The sequence below is a fragment of the Dipodomys merriami genome, unplaced genomic scaffold (genome assembly GCF_024711535.1).
Source record: "Dipodomys merriami isolate MVZ:Mamm:240054 unplaced genomic scaffold, mDipMer1.0.p SCAF_7, whole genome shotgun sequence".
Lineage (NCBI taxonomy): Eukaryota > Metazoa > Chordata > Mammalia > Rodentia > Heteromyidae > Dipodomys > Dipodomys merriami.
Window position 1 is genome coordinate 55,488,664 of NW_027206290.1, and position 21,377 is coordinate 55,510,040.

At 42.8% G+C, this 21,377-nt stretch overlaps 1 protein-coding gene across 3 annotated transcripts in view; it reads left to right on the forward strand.

Moving 5' to 3' along the window:
* Dzank1 (double zinc ribbon and ankyrin repeat domains 1) overlaps positions 1 to 17,259 on the forward strand; it is a 56,115-nt gene extending 38,856 nt beyond the window's left edge. For all 3 annotated transcript variants that reach the window (XM_070006683.1, XM_070006684.1, XM_070006685.1), the window contains 8 exons: positions 1,019 to 1,122; positions 2,193 to 2,267; positions 3,316 to 3,412; positions 4,103 to 4,203; positions 8,065 to 8,145; positions 8,536 to 8,663; positions 11,757 to 11,831; positions 12,278 to 17,259. In XM_070006683.1, the coding sequence (XP_069862784.1) occupies positions 1,019 to 1,122; positions 2,193 to 2,267; positions 3,316 to 3,412; positions 4,103 to 4,203; positions 8,065 to 8,145; positions 8,536 to 8,663; positions 11,757 to 11,831; positions 12,278 to 12,449 (833 nt within the window). In that variant the 3' untranslated portion in view covers positions 12,450 to 17,259. The remainder of the gene's footprint in view (positions 1 to 1,018; positions 1,123 to 2,192; positions 2,268 to 3,315; positions 3,413 to 4,102; positions 4,204 to 8,064; positions 8,146 to 8,535; positions 8,664 to 11,756; positions 11,832 to 12,277) is intronic.
* Positions 17,260 to 21,377: the final 4,118 nt, after the last annotated feature.

The following is a 21,377-nucleotide window of genomic DNA, read 5'->3' on the forward strand; positions in this document are numbered from 1 at the left end:
AAAGAAAAGAAAAGAAAAAGAGAGAAGGAGGCCAGGCGCCAGTGGCTCACGCCTGTAATCCTAGCTACTCAGGAGGCTGAGAACTGAGGATCACAGTTCAAAGCCAGCCCAGGCAGGAAAGTCTGTGAAACTTTTTTTTTTTTTTGTCGTTGGTCGTGGGTCCTGGGTGCTGTCCCCAGCTCTTCAGCTCAAGGCTAGTGCTCTACCACTTGAGCCACGGCACCACTTCCAGCTTTTTCTGCTTATGTGGTACTGATGATTCGAACCCAGGGCCTCATGCATGCAAGGAAAGCACTGTACCACTGAGCCACTTTCCCAGCCCTGTAAAACTCTTATCTCCAACAAACCACCAGAAAACTGGAAGTGGCTAAAGTGGTAGAGTAACTTGCCTTGAGCAAAAGAAACTCCAGGACATTGCTCAGGTCCTGAGTTCAAATAAATAAATAAATAAATGCTGGTGAAGATGCAGGGAGAAAGGAACTCTCAGAATTCACCTTTCATGAGGATGCAAACTAGTGGAAGCACTATGAAAATCAGTGGAGAGGTTCATAAAAGAAACTGAAAAGAAACCTATTTTATATGACTTTGTCTTCATGTGTGACAATCAAAAGATATTCTTTTGAAATTTTGTAATATTCCATGATCAATCATCTGTTTTCTGAAGCCAGCAGGGGAATGAAATTTATTCGTGTACCACTGATGTTCATAGGGAAAATGATCATGATGAAAATAACTTGGGCTGGGAAGGTGCTCAGTGGTAAAGTGCTTGCCTTGCATGCATGAGGCCCTGGGTTCGATTCCTCAGCACCACATAAGCAGAAAAAAGCCGGAAGTGGTGCTATGGCTCAAGTGGTAGAGTGCTAGCCTTGAGCTGAAGAGCTAAGGACAGAGCCCAAGCCCAGAGTTCAGGCCCCATGACCAGCCAAAAAAAAATTCACTGAGAATGTATATTCCACATGTCCTTAGTCTCAGAAGAAATATCCATATAGCTGGATTTCTCTATTTTTTTTTTTTTTAGGATACTGGAGGAAACAGTTGGATCACATCTCTGCTCACCTCAGATCTTACGCTCAGAACAACCCTGAATTCCGGGCCTTGATCGCTGAACCCAGGATGGGAAAGGTGGGTAAGATGAAATTTCTCCTTTAGAATGTCTTTGGTAGGGGCTGGGAAGGTGGCTCAGTGCTAGAGCGCTTGCCTTGCATGAATGAGGCCCTGGGTTTGATTCTTCAGCACCACATAAGCAAAAAGGAAAAAAGCCGGAAGTGGCGCTGTGGCTCAAGTGGTAGAGCACTAGCCTTGAGCTGAAGAGTTGAGGGACAGCGCCCAGGCCCAGAGTTCAGGCCCCACAATGGACCCCCCCCCAAAAAAAAGAATGTCTTTGGTAATCAGGCTTCCTTCAAGGTTTTGCCTTAAACTATCACAGTGCCTCATTTTCAAGAACTTCTCACAATTTCCTTTAATAAACGATATTAGGATTTAAAAAATACTAATAAACTAATCCATGGGTCTGCAAACTATGACATGTGGAACAAATATGGCTTGTTACTCAATTTTAAAATAAAGCTTTATTGGATCAGACTTACATGCATTCTTTTACATGTTATCTGTGGCTACTTTGTGCTACAATGCAATGTTAAGTATTCATAATACAGAATTTATGGCCCTTAGGACCTAAAATTATTGTACCATTTCACAAAAACATTTCCTGCCCCCTGTTTTAATCTAATTTTTTCTGCTACTTACAGAGAAATCTTCTCAACTGTGAATTATTTTAATTACCAGGGCTCTATACTGCATCCCCCCAACCACCACAGTACCTTTTCCAAGGTGATCACATCCAATCATATATTTTAATTAAAGTGTGCCTCTTGAAGCAAGTATAAATTTAGATCTTGCTTTCTTTCCTTTAATCAAAGGGTACAGTCTAAAAATCTGTGCCCTTTAAAGTATTTATTTATAATTAATGCAATTATTGATATAGCAGGATTTGGATCTACCATTTTACTCTCTGTTTTCTACTCATATCTCGTTTTTGTACTTCAGTTTTTCTTTCATTAAATTATTTTGTGTTAAAACTTATCTGATTGAACTTAAATTTGACACCTTGAAATTTCTAGATCATTGCTCAAGGCAGTAAGCCTAGAGTCCCACACCCACAGTTAAGATTTCCTTTTAAATTCCTTTAAAAGCTCATCTCTGCTACTGTCCATGAGGATGGCTGTGAAGTTAGCATCAGGCTGAATTATATTCAAGTCTCTAACAAGGTAAGTAAACCTTTAGAATTAATATTAACCTTTTGAATTAGTATATCGTGGCATATAATTTATAGGAATGCTTCTGTGTAATCTATAGAAAAGAAGTTCTAAATATTGATGGTAGGCAACAATTTCATAAAATCACATAAATACTTGAGTTTAATCTCAGAGAAGTCAGCTTTTGGATATAGAAAGATATAGTTAAGAGCAGGAATTATCATCTGTGCAAAGTCGTGTCGTCTGGCTTATTCATACTCATTTAAGTCTTGTGACATATCTTGATATAACTGACTTGGAGAAAGAATGACATATATACATGTTTGCCCATTTGCTTTTTAAACTAAGCTTTGTAACCAAGACTCCTTTTATATAAGGACTAGAGCATTAACCCAGAGCCTATAAGTGCATTAATAGATATTAACTGACCCATATCAGTAACCTTAGTTTCATTGGACAAGTCAGAATAGGCAAAAGGATAATTACTAGACAGAAAAGACAGGAAAGGAAGGCAAAGAAAAGGAGAGAACTAACATTTATTATGTCCCTTTAAAGTACATATAGTATTTCAGCTTTCTAAGTGAGGAAATACGTTCAGAGAAGTAACTTGCTTCTTCCAAGGCCACTAAACTAGTAAGTGACAGAATCAGGAATCAACCAGCAGCCTTAAGCCTCCCATCATACTTCCACAGTCCCCAAGATGCTTAAGGCATTTCTATGGGGGAAGGACACATTTACTTTTAACCCTGACTGGTAGAAGCATCTTGGGATGTATTGAAATAGTCCCTTGTGAGAACAGGGGCCCAATGAGAGGAGATAGTGATGGAGAACAGGCAGGTCCCACTGAGGGGTTGATGAAGAGGCAAAAATGGATGACTCAGCCTGGGAGGGAAAGTGAGGAAGGGTATAGAAGGATGTCTTGGCTTTACGCAGGCTCAACTCTCTGGGTAAAGGGAGCAAGCACTAACAAATAGAAGTAAGGTTAACAAGGTAGATCATTCTTTCTGTCGGGACACAGCAGCCTCCTCATTCCTGGTACCTGAATTTTTGCATTGCCCAGAACCTGTATCTGAACAAAGCTGTGGAGCTCAGCGACCACTTTCTGAGCAGTGTCGCTGAGGGCGGTAATGGGCTGTACGGCAGCAGGTCCAGCCTGGGTGAGTCGTTCTTTCCTGGGGACGTTACAACAATGACCAGGAGCACAGTGTTTTGGCAAGTATGGCAGGGACTCACATAAAAATTTCCAGCCCCATCACAAAGATTACTGTTATGTTTCAGCCATTTTTTTTGGGGGGGGGGTCCGGTCGTGGGGCCTGAACTCTGGGCCTGGGCGCTGTCCCTCAGCTCTTCAGCTCAAGGCTAGCACTCTACCACTTGAGCCACAGCGCCACTTCCGGCTTTTTTCTTTTTGCTTATGTGGTGCTGAGGAATCGAACCCAGGGCCTCATGCATTGCAAGGCAAGCGCTCTACCACTGAGCCACCTTCCCAGCCCGTGTTTCAGCCATTTTATTTATCTTCCTTTTCTGAAATCATGGTGAGACTTTTGAAATCCTTCATAGGGTTTGGAGATTCATTTTTTGGAGGTAGGGTGAGGGGTCTATATTATTTTCAGCTCCCAAACTGAAGTCTCTTCTATTTCCCTCCCTTCTATTCATCCTCTGTTTCCTAGACAGGGAGGTAGGGTGGCTTCAGGGGTCACTCTTGCCAGGTTTACTAAGATGGAAATTTGCATACAATCCATTTCATCTTTCTGACTTTTAAGGGGCATGACAGTATAAGTGGCATCTTACATGAAGGGAGTGGAGAGGAGTTGGTCATTTTGGTCTACAACTCTTTGTCATTTCAGTGAGTGACTACAGCCAGTGTACATCAGACACCTCGGAAAGGATCAAGAGGATGAGGAATCCCAAGACCAAGAAATTTCACAAAAGGAAAGAACAGCTTGTAGTATGTGTATTTCTTAGTCTCTATAGTTCTGTTATTTTAATGTTTATTTTGACACTTTGAACAGAATACTTCCTTAACACTTCCTTATTTCCTGCTCTTTTAAAAATAACAGCATAGGGCTGGGAATGTGTTCTAGTAGTAGAGTGCTTGCCTACCATGTCTGAAACCCTAGGCTTGATTCCACAGTACCACATACATAGAAAAAGGGGGGTGTTGCTGTGGCTCAAGTGGTAGAGTGGTAGCCTTGAGGAAGAGGAGCTCAGGGACAGTGCCAAGGCCATGAGTTCAAGCTCCAGGATTGGCACAAAAAAAAAAGAGTAAAACCAGTGCATGGCATGGGAACCCAACGTGAGTATGTGGGTTGAAGTCCATGTGTAGGTTATTTTGTGAGACTGGTTTCCCTGGAGCTGTTGGGAAGGGGATGGGAGAAAGTGTTAGGGTCTCCTGTAAGGTCAGTGAAGAAGGTCTTTTCTCTACTTGGAAGATGTTGGGAATGTGATGTGCTTTTGTGTATTTCAGTCCTTAGTGGGACTATCTTTCCTCCCTTGCCCTCCACACCCACCCCTCTTTCTGTTGTGGCGATCTGAGCTGTGCCCTTCTCCTAATGGAAGTATTTATTGGACAAATCAGGTGCATTCAAGAAAGCAGTTGTCAGAGTTTAAGAGTGCAATCTTCTGCCATTTTCATAAGAGATAGAAGGAGAGAGGAAACAGCTATCTCAGCTCCTAACAATAACATACACCTGGGCTCAGTCTGCAGCCAACATCTGCTTTCCTTACTAATTAACTTTCAGCTTCTGCAGGGCTCCACTTGAAACCACATAGACCTGTTTGTGCAGCTGGAATTGCTTTGCTTTTCCTGTCAGATTTTGTCTACTATCATCTTACTGGAATTCCTCAAAATAATAGGGACTCTGTCAGCGTTTCTTATGGCTAGTGAAAATACCATACAGAGGGGTTACAATTACATGAGCAAGGTAAGGAATACATTTTTATTTTGGGGCTGGTCATGGGCCTGAACTGTGGGCCTGCGCACTGTCCCTCAGCTCTTCAGCTCAAGGCTAGCACTCTACCACTTGAGTCACAGCACCACTTCTGGCTTTTTTCTTTTTGCTTATGTGGTGCTGAGAAATTGAACCCAGGGCCTCATGCATGCAAGGCAAGCGCTCTACCACTGAGCCACCTTCCCAGCCCAGGAATACATTTCTGTTTTTTTTATTTTTTTAGTTGGTCGTGGGGCTTGAACTATGGGCTTGGGCACTGTCCCTCAGCTCTTCAGCTCAAGGTGAGCACTCTACCACTTGAGCCACAGCGCCACTTTCATGGAATACATTTCTTATCCAGCATTGTTGTCTCCTCCTTTGTTTCCCCTTACTATCCCTGCCCTCCCATTCCCCCCCCCCAATTTTTTAAAATTTGTTTAATTCCCAAGGGAACTCTGGAGAAAAAGACTGATCGACTATAGTACCCTCAACTTTGCTTTTTTTTTTTCTTTCTTTTTTCTTTTATTGCCGGTCCTGGGGCTTGAACTCTAGGCCTGGGCTCTGTCCCTGGGCTTCTTTTACTCAATGCTAGCACTCTACCACTTGAGCCACAGCACCACTTCTGGCTTTTTCTGAGTAGTTTATTGGAGATAAGCATCTCATGGACTTCTCTACCCAGACTGGCTTTGAACCATGATCCTCAGATCTCAGCCTCCTGAGTAGCTAGGATTACAGATGTGAACCACTGGTTCCACTTTGCCTTTTGATTGGCTCTTTTTGGCTGCAGCACAGAATCCAGCTGTGATTAGCAATAAGCCCCAAAGCCTGAGCCTAGCCCCACGTGGAGATGGGCACATGTGGTATCATTTCTCCATCCTTGCTTCCCCCAGACTCTTGAACTTCCTCAGCAATGCACTCATTGGCCACCTCGCTTACACTGAAATTTCTCCAAAGACAAGACTTTGTTTTGGTTTTCCCAATATGTGCTTTGCATGTAGTCAACCCTGGTCATTTGGACAAAGACTTCAAAATTCTTTAAAATCCAGTTGCTTATGATTCCTTGTACTCTCCACCTCCCCATTTGAAATATTGAAATGAGTGTTAGAGAAGTATTAGAGTTATCCAAACTTAACAGTCTACAACTTCAGAGATTCTACCCTCCTCTGTAAGTGACCTGATGTCCCACTGCTGTATACCTCTACTCTCTCATTTGCTTTTAAGGGCTAAGTATGAGAAACACAGTAACACCCATTCATTAATATAGTGTTAACTTTTGAGCACACATATCCCAAACATGTTTCTAAGTGTTTGAAAAAAAAGTGAAAAATGGGGCTGGGAAGGTGGTTCAGTGGTAGAGCACTTGCCTTGCATACCTGAGGCCCTGGGTTCGATTCCTCAGCACCACATAAGCAAAAAGAAAAAAGCCGGAAGTGGCGCTGTGGCTCAAGTGGTAGAGCGCTAGCCTTGAGCTGAAGAGCTGAGGGACAGCGCCCAGGCCCAGAGTTCAGGCCCCACGACCAGACCCAAAAAAAAAAAAAAAAAAGTGAGAAATGACCAAGTCGCTCATGCCTCTTAATGCTAATATTCTAGTGCATTTTTCCTTAAGGACTAGAATTTAGTATAAACATAAATATCTCTCCAGATACCCCCTGAGGGTTTATTGATTAGAGAACCCTGCTCGAAAGTACTCAGCAGAGAGATGGGGGTGGGGAAGTGAAGGTGACAGCCTGGGCCCAGTGTCTTCTGAAAGGCTTAGAGTCCCAGGGAGCAGTGTTTGTTTTTGTTCTTTGTTTTATTTGCCTGAACCTTAATTTGCTTGCTCAGATGGCACTCTACCACAGGAGACATATCTCCAGCTCAGCTTTTTTTTTGCTGGTCATTTTGGAGATGGAGTCTCACAAACTCTCCAGGGTGGCTTTGAACCCTGATCCTCCATATCTCAGCTTTCCAAATAGCTAGAACTATAAGCATGAGCTACTACTACCAGACAAGATGTGGGTTTTATTTCCACTTCACATACAAGATGACCACCATAATCATCCATGGGACGGAGACAGAAATATGTATTGGCTTATTTCCTTCAGTCTTCTTCATATATAAAATGCATTTTATAGCATTTTGAAAATATAAAAGATTCTTCTGATTTCTGATGATACATGAAAGCTGTGTTTTTTTTTCTAAACAATTAATTCACCCATTTCCCCGATGGTTTTATATAAAGTTGAAGAGTTTATAAACCATGCAGAGTAGCTGGAAGCTGTGGTGCATCCCCATAACACTTGGGAGGCTGAGGCAGGACCACAAGGCGAGCCTGGGCAATCTAGCAAGACTCTGTCTCAAAAAATTATTTTAAAGAAAAGCTGCAGTGTTATTCGGTGATAGAGCACCTGTCGTGTGTGTGTGTGTGTGTGTGTGTGTGTGTGTGTGTGTGTGTGTGACTCTAGGCTCAATTGCCTACTACACACACACACACACACACACACACACACACACACACAGAGAGAAAAAAATAAAGTAAATTCATCTGGCTGCTTTTCTTCTAATAAAAGTAGTGTGGAGTTTCTTTGCTTTTGTGAGGTTTCTCATTGCACTTCTGCCCTTAATAATACAAATTAATGTCAGTGCAGTGTCCTTAATATTAGATACAAATGTTTATGCTGCTGGGTGTTAAAAACTATGTATGTGTGTGCACACACAGTCTCTCTCTTACACACTCACATACACTCACACTCAGATTCCCCCATCCATGTGGCTTGAACTCAACTGGGAATGTTACTGCTAAGCTCGAAAAAGGAGCATTGCTTGAGTGTGAGGCCTGGGACGCAAATAGTACAGATACTCAGAGGGAGTGGGAATGACCACATTGTGTAATCCTGCAGCCTGAAAACAGACTCCTGCTGGAGGAAGTCGGCCCTACAGGAGAAGGAAGAGTCTCTGTGCTTGAACAGCTGCTAGATGAAGTGAGTGTGACTGCTCTACCTAGTTCAGCCTGTCATTCTACCTGGTGCCTGTGGATTGACCTGCTTGAGAATAATTGGCTATTCAAAAGCTTTAGACTCACTATTGCTAGTTTTTACAACAATGATAATAGGCAAATGCATATAAGCCCAAGTAACATGCATGAGACCGGACAAAACTCCTGGTCCATGACCCCATTTGACCTTCAGCCTGTTTTCCAAACCAAGCCAGATGGAAGTCTTCCCAGCTATGTCCAAATTGGGTCTTGAGGTCAACTTTAGTTCCACTATTTCTTTAACAGAACACCTGTTATACTTAGTAGGATGGCAGTGAGAAAACGCTGAGTTCAGGATTTTGTAGTGTGTTTGTTCCTCCCTTTCCATGTCCTTCAGGGAGCAGACCCCAACTGCAGTGATAACGAAGGCCGGCCCGCTATTACTGTGGCTGTTGTGAATAAGCACCATGAAGCCATTCCAGTTCTTGCTCAGAGAGGAGCAGACATCGACCAGCAGTGGGGACCGTAAGTGAAACGCTGACAGGTCCACTAGCTATCCTGTCATAAGCAGATACAGCTCAAGGGTCTGTTGCAACAGAATCAATCAGCACCCACACCCTGTTCAGTAAGAACCACTTAGAGCCACTTAAATCTATTTGAACCTAAGTAAGAAGATTAAAGACACGTTTGCCAGGACAGGGTAAAACAGAATTTTAAGAGTGGTCTGTTGAGTTGCCTAATTCATCTTTTATAAATGGTGATATAAGGCCAACAAATCACTAAGACATGGAGTATCCAGCAGTCTTTTTCATCTGAACTGTGCAGATCAATCCTAAGGGAAGAGAGGCTCCAGTATATTCCCATGGAAACACACTCATGATGTTAGTGCAGAAAGACAACATTACACAGCTGTCTGGATGCTGACACCAGCTGGAGGGGCTAGGCCACCCTGAGTTCGCTGCATGAACCCTTGACATGGAACAGATTATGGGTTTTGTTTGGTCTTTCCCCAGTACTGTGTTTACTTACCAAATAGGCTTTTTAAGTAGCTAAAATTATGTGCACCATAAAGCCTAAAAACATTAGGTAGGATTTGATGCTGAGAGTTTTGCACAGTGAAAAGATTCTTTCTTGTTAACTTTTGGGAAATGTAAAGCTATCTCATTAACTGGACAATTCAGGTTGCTTTAATTAAGAGGATTAGCCTTCCATAACTGAATGGAGAGGTTCACAGACATTTACCTGAGATGTATGTGGCTTTCAGTCCTGGAGGCAACACCTTTCCTTCAGTTTGTTCATTCGCTCCATTGACATTCTCATTTTACAAGTGGGTACTGAGTTCCTAGTATATGCTAATCCGCTAGTCCATTCTACTTGCTAGACTCACAGTGGTGAGCTCCCAGTTTAGTGGAAGAGACAGTGAAGAAGTAAAGAAATGAATAAGTAATTTCAGAAACTACATGCTACAGAGAAAAATAAAGCCTGGGTAAGGACATGAAATGATGATCTGGATTCAAAGTTAACCCAGGTAGGAAAATTCATGAGACTAATCTCCAGATAATCACCCCAAAGCTGGAAGTAGAGTTGTAGCTCAAAGTGGTAGGGTACTAACTTTGTGGGAAAAAAGAAGCTCAGGGATAGCACACAGGCTCTGAGTTCAAGCCCCAGGACTGGCATCGAAAATAAAGAGCTTCATGCCTGAAGAATGATCCATATAGACAATATCCAAGAGACCTGATCCAAAGTTGACATTGTACTCTTTGGTTTGTCTTCAGATTGTATAAATCTTTCACCTTTTACAAAGTTGACACTGTGTCCAATTTATTTCAAACTTTTTTCAGGAAATTTGCTAAAATAGTGTTTATTAGCATTTGTTAAATGAAGTCCAAAATAGATTCTTACAGGGTTCTCATATTATTAAAAAAAAAAGGTAGATGCTGGTGGCTCAAGTCTCTAATCTTAGCTGCTCAGAAGGCTGAGATCTGAGGATCACAGTTCAAAGCCAGCCCAGGCAAGGAAAGTTCTTGAAACTCTTATCTCCAATTAACCACCAGAAAACCAGAAGTGGCACTGTGGCTCAAGAGGTAGAGTGGTAGTCTTGAGCTAAAGAGCTGAAAGACAGTGCCCAAGCCCAGAGTACAAGCCCCATGACCAACCAAAAAAACTGATTTCAAATGCCTCATGCCTGTAATCCTAGCTACTCAGGAGGCTGAGATCTGAAGAGCTCAGGGACAGTACCCAGGCCCAGAGTTCAAGCCCCACAACTGACAAAAAAAAAAAAAAAAAAAAGATTGGGCCAGGCACTGGTGGCTCATGCCTGCAATCTTAACCACACAGGAGGCTAAGATGTAAGGATAAAGGTTTGAGATTTGAAGCCAGTCTAGGCAGGAAAGTCCCAGAGATTCTTTTTTTTTTCTTTTTTTTTTTTAGGTCTAGTCATGGGGCCTGAACTCTGGGTCTGGGCGCTGTCCCTCAGCTCTTCAGCTCAAGGCTAGCACTCTACCACTTGAGCCACAGTGCCACTTCCGGCTTTTTTCTTTTTGTTTATGTGGTGCTGAGGAATCGAACCCAGGGCCTCATGCATGCAAGCACTCTACCACTGAGCCACCTTTCCAGCCCCCAGAGATTCTTTTTTTTATTATTGTGGAAATACTGTACAGATGGGTTACAATTACATGGGCAAGATAATGAGTACATTTCTTATCAAGCATTGTAGCCTGCTGCTTTGTTTCCCCTTCCCATCCCTTCCCATCCTCCCCCCTTCCCTCCCCCCTCCCACCCAATCCTCCCCCCCAGAGATTCTTATCTCCAATTAACCAACAAAAAGCCAGAAGTGGAGCTGTGGCTAAAATGGTAGAGCTCCAGCTTTGAGCAAAAAGCTCAAGACAAAGCCTAGGCTCTGAGTTCAAGCCCAGCACACAAAAAAATAGAGATGGGGAAGAAATAAGGAGAGAAAGAGAGAAGAAAGAAAGAAAAGAAAGAAAAAAGGAAGGAAGGAAGGGAGGGAGGGAGGGAGGAAGGAAGGAAGGGAGGAAGAAAGGGAGGGTAGGTAAGAAAAAAAAGGGGGAAAGAAAGAATGATGGGCTGTGGTGTAGCTCAGTGGCAGAGTGCTTGCCTAGCAGGTACAATGTGCTCCAGGTTCAATACTCAGTAACATAAAGTAGAAGAAGGAGGAGGAGGAGGAAAAGAAGGAAGGAAGGGAGGGAGGGAGGGAGGGAGGGAGGGAGGGAGGGAGGGAGGGAGGGAGGGATATCAAAGGGATATCAAAGCTTCTCCATCACAGTATACAGTATTCCTCCAAGGGAAGGGGCACAGAGGGATACTTGAGATTTTCCTAAGTTCAGGCTAGGGGTGTACTTAAATGGTAGAGTACTTGGTTACCAAATACAAAGCTGTGTGTGTGTGTGTGTGTGTGTGTGTGTGTGTGTGTGTGTGACAGAGAGAGAGAGAGAGAGAGAGAGAGAGAGAGAGAGAGAGAGAGAGAGAGAGAGAGATTGACAGATATTTCCCAGGTGGGTAGGTTAATGAGTGAAACCACCAACCTTTGGTCGAATTCCTGATGATACTAAGGATTTACCCAGGGTTTACACCCTGCCCCTGCCCCTGCCCAACAAACAGGTTCAGAAATACAGCTCTTCATGAAGCAACCCTGCTTGGCCTGGAGGGAAGGGAGAGTGTCGCCATGTTACTGGGGTAAGTTCCCTGGCCTCTGGGGGGCACTACTGAGGGCTAGAGTGATCTCTCTACCTACCCGTGGTCCTTTTAGAGGAGCCCCAGCTCCTAAACTGCTACCTTTGTGAATGGGGGCCACCATGCTGCCTTGTGACCTCTGCCAGTCAGGGATTTTGAAGCACAATAAAAATGTTGCCCTCATTAAACACCATTGGTTGTAGAGCTTTGATGTAAATTGGAACCAATGGCTATACTGACAATTGAGTATTTTGAAATCATACAATATCTTAAAAGGTCTCAGGTAGAGTCACCACTGACAGCTTAGAGCCATGGTGGCCTCTTAGGGACAAGTCTGAGGAGGTAGGACCAATAGGTAACCAGTCTGGCTTTTGTGACAGGGAAGAGTTGGGCCTTGGGGGTCATGGGCCTGAGCACTTCAGGGCTCCTTTTTCTCCATTTCCTTCCAGATGCAATGCAAGCATCCAAAAGAAGAATGCAAGAGGCCAGACAGCATACGATGTCGCTCTGGAAATTGCGGATGACCTCATCATCAAGCTCTTTGCCACTAAGTTCAGCCAAGGGCTTGAGGACCAACCCACCCAACCCAAGAACCTCAGCTTGAGTGACTGTAAGATCTGAGGTAGCCATGGAGCTTTGCCAAGAGGAAATCACCCTGCTCTGGCTCTTTGTTCATTTGTGAAATGTGTATTTAGATTAGGAGTTGAGGTTGAGAAGAATTCATTAGATTATTTTTTAGTTAGTGTTACATCTCTAATGCCATGTGCATGGCTCCCAACGTACCTTGGATTGTGATTAACGTCATGTATGCTTTTTCGTAGTTAATTCCTAATTTTTTAACTTGACCTTTAATTTTAACTTTATTTTTCAATGAATAGTAATTGCCCATGGTTCAAAGCTGAAAGGTATACAGCGTTAGGTAACAGTCTCTTCCTGTCTTTGACAGCCACCACTTCCTTTCTCAACGGTGCCAGTGACACCAGGGCTGGCCCCGTCTTTCCAGTATAGCATTAGATAGCATGTATATATGTATATGTGCATGTACACGTGGACTATACAAAAACACATAGCACACACACACATATATTTTACCCCTGTTTATCTTCAAGTAACAATGAGACTTACATAGTTCTAATAACTTGTTTTTTTTTTTTTAAAGTTGTATTCTGGCAGTTATACTTTCCTTATCTTAGCAGAGAGCAAACAATATGTCTGCGAGTGTCTTTCTAAAACTGGAAATTGGGTAACCCCGAGTTACATCTCCTGCTCTTACCACCTACTTATGCCCTTGATGAGTGGCCTCTGATGCTTTCACATCCGTCCAGTAGTCTTTCTGACTGATGAGACAACCTCCTTCCCACCTACAATGCATGAAACAGATTCTACCAGGGCAAAGCTGCCTTACAGATCAGCCCATTCCCTCCTACAAAAAGGGAATTATAGCATTAAGACCTTTTCTTAGAAATGGGTTCCATATTACTTTAATTTAGCTTCAGTGAAATCTTCTGGAACCATGTCTGCATACACTCACTTCATGTGACATCTTGGTTTTTTTTTGTTTTTGCCAGTCATGGGCCTTGAACTCTGGGCCTGGGTGCTATCCCTCAGCTCTTCAGCTCAAGGCTAGCACTCTACCACTTGAGCCACAGCACCACTTCTGGCTTTTTTCTGCTTATGTGGTGCTGAGGAATCGAACCCAGGGCCTCATGCATGCAAGGCAAGCACTCTACCACGGAGCCACCTTCCCAGCCCATGTGACATCTTGTTAATGGTTGCTCCTTTCCCCCCTCTCGTGGCTCACATACTTGCCATCAGTGTCATTTTTAGGCCATACCTCCCCCCTTTTTGTATTTTTTTTCTTCCTTTCTCATTTTTGGTTTGAAGGATAGAGAACCACCCTCCATCACAGACCTGGGAGGGTTGTCCTACAGATGTGTGGATGACTGGTAAGTGCTAGCAGATACAACAGTGACAGAAATTTTTGTCTGCAAAGTAGAAGCTGGCATTTTAGTCTGCATTTTTGTCTGCTGAGTCTAGTAGTTGAATTATTTATTTGGAGAAAATTAATGTATGAGATTCTCATCCTTCATATGCTTCCAATGAGATATAGCCTTGCTTTTTGTTTATAGAATAGCAAATATGAATCCATTTGGACACAAAGGAGGTGGCTGCCACCTGTCTATTTGTCTATGTGACAGGCAACCCTTCTACTGTCAATCAGAATCCATCAATAATCCAAACAGTAGTGTGATTTTCTACATTCCTCATAAGTGCTTTCTCCCTTTAAATTGTATTGACCAATTTGGAGCCCAAAGAGAATCTAGTGGCCTACGCTGCCTAAATATCTGTTCTCCAAAATTCCCTTAAAAAACACACACTATTGAGAATCTAAAAAGTCACATTTCTGTTTTTTGCTGAAGCACTACAAGAAAGTATGTCTAAAATTACATAACTTTGCACACACAAACACAGATACATTTGCATTCACATGGAGTTGGGAATCAATCTTAGGTACATAGTTGGGGAGTGAAGGGAAAGCTTGCAAGAGAAGCTATAGAAACTGGATCCGCTAAAGACATTGGAATGGCATAATAATGGCAAGGATGCGGTTCTTGAAAATAAAAAGGGGTGTGTAAAAAGAGAATGATAAACTTGGGCAACTAGAAATGTTCAGTGGCTATCCAATCAGTGAAAGATAGTGGAAGCCAACTGACAGATGAAATATTCTATTATAGAGTGTTCATGTGAAGGATGGACTTGCATAACCCAGGAGATGGACATCTGTATAGCAGGGCACCTCTGTAATCTGTCTAGGACTTCCGGGAGCTCACAGGATCTTTGAGTTCTGACTGACTGCTGATGACAGACTGACTGAAGTAACTTTCTCCAGAGCTGATTTTATCCAGGTTGAGTGGTTTCACAATGGGGAAACAAATCTGGCATAGGATATGCCCTGCAAAAAGAAACTCAAAGGGTTCAGTCAGTACTTCATAGTCTTCAGTCTTTAGCAAAGTTGGATTTATAGGGTTGAAGTGAAAACTGCATTCTGTCCCCTACCACCAGTAAAGTAGAGTCTTTGATGGGGTTTTTTTTTTTTCATTGTGGCTCAGTATGTATCTTTTACTCTCCTGGTTGCTGTGTGCATTATAGGCACCCAGGAAGAACTGTAGGTTTTCTTGGTTGATATCTTGGGAAATACACAGTCTCAAGATTTGAATCAGATTTAGGTTTACCAAAGTAATGAGCCAAAATAATGTCCACATCATTGGTTGTCAAGCCTGAGGGTTTGAAAGTTGCTCAGACAACCCAGGCACAGGTTAATGTCAATGAACACAGGCCTTTCACAAGTTTTAGATTGTTGGCTTCAGCTCCAGCTCCAATCACAATGGTGCTTTTCAGATATAAGTAAGTAAAAACAGGAAGTAGCATTTCAGCTAACTCATCCATCAGGGATAGAGTACCTTATTGGGAACAAGGCTACACCTTCTTGCGACCTGGGACATCTACAAGAGACAGCAAAGAGCTGGGTGATCTCTTGCATTTCCTCACTTAACATATTGAAGCAGAATTTATGACTGCATGCAATGTCTTATGTCAGAGTAACTGGGCTGGGCTGGGAATGTGGCATAGTGGTAGAGTGCTTGCCTAACATGCATGAAGCCCTGGGTTCAATTCTTCAATATCACATAAACAGAAAAAGCCAGAAGTGGCGCTGTGGCTCAAGCCTTGAGCAAAAAAAGCTCAGGGACAGTGCCCAGGCTCTGAGTTCAAGCCCCACGACTGTCAAAAAAAGAAAAAGAAAAAAAGAATAACTGGTCTATTTCCCTTTAGTAACAGGGACCATACCATGGGTTTCTGTGTCATGTTCCTGACAGAAGTCCTGGAAGTTTCTTATTATTTAGAAATGGTTTGATCTCTGTGACTTGAACATCCTAAAGTTCACTCATGAGGACAGATAAAAATAGAGGAATACAAGAGTAAGTCACTACCTCTTCTCTTACTGTTTGCTATTATGACTGTTGCTGGAAGGTTACCTGCCTACACACCATTGGCCCTGATCTTTGCTCGTGTGGCTACTCTGCCTCGTCTTCCTCCATCACCCTGCCCCACAGAACAAATCAGGCACTTCCCTTTATATGTCCAGAATAGCTTCTAATCTAACTTACAGCAGCAGTCAGCAGCCCATGTTTGCTACAGTTCAGATCCTTCAAAGTCCCATGTATTAATAGATATTAAAAGATAGTCCCCCCAAGGTGGCACTGCTGAGGGTGGTAGAAACTTTAAAGGTGGAGCCTAGTGAGAAGAGTTGAGGCATGCCCTTGAAGGAGCTAGTGGGATTCTGCCTCTCTGCCCTACCCCACCCAAGCACACTAAGCACACATTCTTTTGCCTCCTAATGATGAAGTGAGTGGTTTGTTTTTGCCGCAATGTGCTTTCTCATCAAAGGTCAAAAGCAATATAGCCAACTGATCACTGACTAAAACCCCCAAAATTGTGAGCCAAAATGAAACTTTTTGTGTGTGTCGGTCTGACCCTAGATCTTCAGCTCAAGGCTAGTGCTCTATCACTTAAGCCACAACACCACTTCTGGTTTTCTGGTGGTTAATTGGAGAGAGGAGTCTCATGGACTTTCCTGCCAGAGCTGGCTTTGAACCGCGATACTCAGATCTCAGCCTCCTGAGTAGCTAGGATTACAGGCGTGAGCCACGAGGCATCTGGCTAAAATGAAACTTTTTGTAAGTTGATTGTCTCTGGTATTTTGTTTTGGTGATGGAAACCTAATACACCCATACCCAAGATCATACCCTATGCTTAATTTTAGGTTCTAGCACACAGTAAGTTTTTGGGAATCTTGCTGAGAAAAATTCACTGTGTGGTATTTTTTTTAATAGACAAATGATATTTGCACCAAAAGGAAGGTTTTGCAGTAGATATGTCCTGGCTGTCAAGTTTGAAAAGCATTTTTAACTGATAGTTCTGATATACAGTTGTTAGACTAAAACGTATATGCTAGTAAACTAGAAAACTAGTAAACTAGAAAATATTTGGGTGTTAGCTCTCCTAAGTAAATATTGAAAGTTAAAATAATGTCTCACTTATGTGGGTTTATGTGTTGTGACATAAGTAAACTTGTTACTAGGATGTACCTCTTGGACCCACTGTAGTCAAGATAGACACTTAGGCTCATCAAACTTTGACAGACTAAGCCATGTACAATTTATCCTGTCAAATAATTGTTTTCATAAAACATTTCATGTTTATTGTAAGAAATTAAAACAATACAGAAACTTCAAATAGAGAAAAGCTAATGAAATGAAATATCCCATCCACCGATAGTTTTCTCATAGGCTCTGTACAGTTATTTTTGTTGAATAATATATTAAAATACACATTCCTTATAAGAATAAAAATTATATATATAATTAATAAATATATCGTGCTGTCAGAGAAGGAATCATCTTACCTGCTTCTTTTTTTTCCAAGGGTGAGGGGGGATTTATTGAGACAAGTTCTTACAAGTTCAAGCTTGTCACCAGCTCACTTACATCGCCCATGCTGTCCTTGAGCTTGTGATCCTCCAGCCCCAGCTTCCCAACGGCTGGGATTGTCAGCTTGTACTGCAGCATCCAGCTTCATCTGCTTCTTCTGTGTTCTTTTTTCCTTGAATTCCTTTAAATCACTACTAGCTTTACTAGGAAGTAGAAAAACCCTATCTGAAAGCATTCAGTGTATGCTTATTCTTTTTTTGGGGGGGGGGGCCTGAACTCTGGGCCTGGGCACTGTCCCTCAGCTCTTCAGCTCAAGGCTAGCGCTCTACCACTTGAGCCACAGTGCCACTTCCGGCTTTTTTCTTTTTGCTTATGTGGTGCTGAGGAATCGAACCCAGGGCCTCATGCATGCAAGGCAAGCACTCTACCACTGAGCCACCTTCCCAGCCCTGATGTATGCTTATTCTTTTGGGAGTAAAGAAAGAGAAACAACCCCACGACTGACAAAAAGAGGAGGAGGAGGAGGAGGAGGAGGAGGAGGAGGAGGAGGAAGAGGAGGAGGGGGGGAGGAGGAGGAGGAGGAGGAGGACGACGACGACGACGATGACATGACCTCTGGGCATGAGGATTTGCTGTGACATTGGGGACATTGGGATGGGAAGCCCTCACCAGATGCCAGTGCCATGCTCTTGAACATCTCAGCTTCCAGAAACATGAGCAAAGTAAACGTCTACCCAGTTTCATATATTTCGTTATAGTAACAGAACAGACTGAGATAGTGAGCTTGAAACTAGAGAGAGTCTTTGACCACTTGGGGGGAGAAGAATCCCCACAGGGAGACTCAGCCTGTTAGGGCTTTGAAATGGCCCCCAAAAGCTCATGCTTTGAAAGTTTGGTTCCCAGATGGTAGCACTATTGGGAGACGGCAGAAGCTTTAGAAAGTAGGGCTAGCCAGAAGAAGTAGGTCACTGAGTGGGGTTGTCCTTGAGAGGCATGTCTTGCCCTCTTCCATTCTCCCTCTCTGCTTCTTGGTCCCTATGTGGTGAGCAGCCTTCAATACCATGTACTGCTGATGCCATGATATCTGCTTCAACTCACGAAGCTTGCCAACCTTGGACTGAAGCCTTTGAAGCTATGAGGGAAAAAATAATCTTTCCTCTAAGTTGTTGGGTTCTCCCCCTCCCTGCTCCCCCCCCCCCCAGCCAGGTATTTTTTCCACAACAACAAAAAGCTGAGCAACACATCCTGCTCTGCTGTGTCACCAGAGTGAGTTCTCACATTGAGTCCCTTGTTTTCTGTCTCAGTAGCAACATGCCCAAGGCTCCTCCTCAAGAAGCAGTATAATACTTCCTTCTTGCTCCCATTTACATTCAGCCACAAAGCCCTGCAAGTTTCATCTCCTAAATTGTCTCCTCTTTTTCTTTCTGAAGCCATTGGCTTAGCCAAGGATAGGGACTTGCAGGTTTGACAAATCACCACCCCTCAGGACCCATTCCTGCCCTTCGCATCTCCAGGCCTTTGGGTCTACAAAACATGATCATGAACATGACCCCTTTAATATCCTTTTCCTTCCATTTGTTGCGGGGGGGGCCTGCAGGTGCTTCACCCAGGTTCCTTGTCCTTCCTGAGCTCCAGAACTCCCCTACTACACTCAGCCCAACATAGGACTTGTAGCTCCCTCTACTCAGAACCTCTAGTTGTGTACAACATACAGTTTTGCCTAGCTCTGATCACACAGACCTGGTCACAAGCTAGAAACAAGGAAAACAAAGCAGGTCTAGGAGGAATCAAAGTCATCATTCCTTAACTCATCAAACTCGTATTTATGCCCTGGTTTCCAGAAGTCACCAGTGTCTGATCTGGGAGGATAAATCTGAGGTTGGTTTAGCTGGTAGCCATTTAAATGGAGCAAGATATGTATCAGATTTGCTATAAATGTAAAATTAAAAAAAAACCCACGATGTATTAATTAGATGTTTCCAAAATAGTTCTTTTGGTCATCTGATTTCTTGTGTGTGAAATGAGTATTGGAGTTCATAATGGTTGGCACAGTTTTAGTTCTGGGAAGACAGCCACTAGCCCTGTTGTGTATTTCCTTGTTTTCTTTATCATTCTATAAATAATGTAGTGTGCCATATTAAGCTTTAAATAAATAGTTTTCTCGAGGACTTACGGATGATATGAGGAATAATAAATGGAGAAATGCAATCATTTTTCAGTGGTACTGGGAATAGAACCCAGAACCTCAATCATGCTCAGCAAACACTACCTCTGAGTTATATCCCCACCCAGGGAAAGAGGAATCCTATCTTATGACCACTCCCCTAAAAAAAAAAAAGTGCCTGGAGTAAGTTAGACCATCATTCTGATATGGTGTTTCTTCTCTCAAAGCTGTTCTAGTGAAATGACAAGAAAATGGCATGAGGATACTGGGTAGAAAACTTTTTTTTTTTTTTGGTTGTGGGGCTTGATCTCAGAGCCTGGGCACTGTCCCTGGGCTTTTTCACTCAAGGCTAGCACTCTACCACTTTGAGCCACAGTGCTACTTCCAGCTTGCTTTTTTGGTAACATTGGAGATAAGAGTCTCACAGATTTTCCTGTCTGGGCTGGCTTCAAACCATAATTCTCAGATCTCAGTTTCCTGAGTAGCTATAATGACAGGAGTAAGCCACTGGCACCCAGCTTAAAAATACACCCAGTGTATTTTTAAAATACACTTTGTGTAAACAGATCTGTTAAGCCACGTGAAACAATAGCAATCGATTCTTGCTTAAAACAGCAATCTCAGTGGTTGGGTTTCTAGAACAGCCATACATTACTGTCGTAGAAGCCTGTTTTCTGTGGGAAGACCTAGAGGATCCTGAATTTCAAGTTCCATAAAACTGGGATACTGGTAGCATAAACATTGTAATATGAAACGCAATTCTCTTGGGGGCAATAGAATATCCTCTGGCTATAATCTGGCTACAGAGGAGTCCCTAACTAGTGACTAGCGCCCCAGCATCAGGAATCTCAGCATGGTACCTTCAAAAACAAGCCTTTTTGTTTTTTATTTTTTGGTGGTCCTGGGCTTTAAATGAAGGATCTTCTGCTTCCTAGGTAGTTCCTTTACCTCTGAGCCATGTTTCCAACCCAGGTAAGCATGCCTCGCTGACTGTATCCCACATTATTTTTCCTTTCTTTCTGTTTTTGTGTTTTTGTCCACTTGGGACCTGGGCATTGTCCCAGAGCTCTTTTGCTCAAGGCTAACTTTAAGCCACAGCACCACTTCTGGTTTCCTGGTGGTTAACTGGAGATAAGCATCTCACAGACTTTCCAGCCTGGGCTGGCTTTGAACAACAATCCTTAGATCTCAGCCTTCTGAGTAGGTAGGATTACAGGTGTGAGCCACCGGTATATGGCCTGGCTTCCCCCCCCCCCACATTCTTGCAGTTCTAGCAACTCACTCCTGTCCCCCACCCCCACCCCAAATGGTTCAGTCAAGTTTCTGCTGTTCCCTGACCAACTACAAATTTTCCATGCATATATATATATATATATACATATATATATTAGTGTATATATTAGTACATATATATTAGTGATAATATTCACATCATCTATTACTTTTTTTTCTTTCTCCCCTCCTTACTCCCCTTTTCTTTTCTCCTTCCCTGGTAGACTCTACTTTCATGGCCTTAGTTATTTTGTTTCCCTCCAGATTCCACATATTAAAGAAAATGTGTAACATTTGTGTTTGTGGAACTAGTTTATTTCACTTAATATAATGATCTCCAGCTCCTAAATGGCCGAGTTTTATGCTATTTACAGCAATGGGAAGAATGCTATTTCCTTAAAAATGAAAGCTATAAAACAAAACAGTAAGACATTCAGAACTGGAGACAATCTTGGGTAATTACTATTCTGTCCTATAAACTAAGAGTTCAGATATTTTTTGGGGGGGAGAGGGTCATGGGACTTGAACAGTGCTTGAGCACAGTCCTTGAACTGTTCTGCTTAAGGCTAGTGCTCTGCCACTTTGAGCCACAGCTCTACTTAGTAGTTATCTGGAGATAAGAGT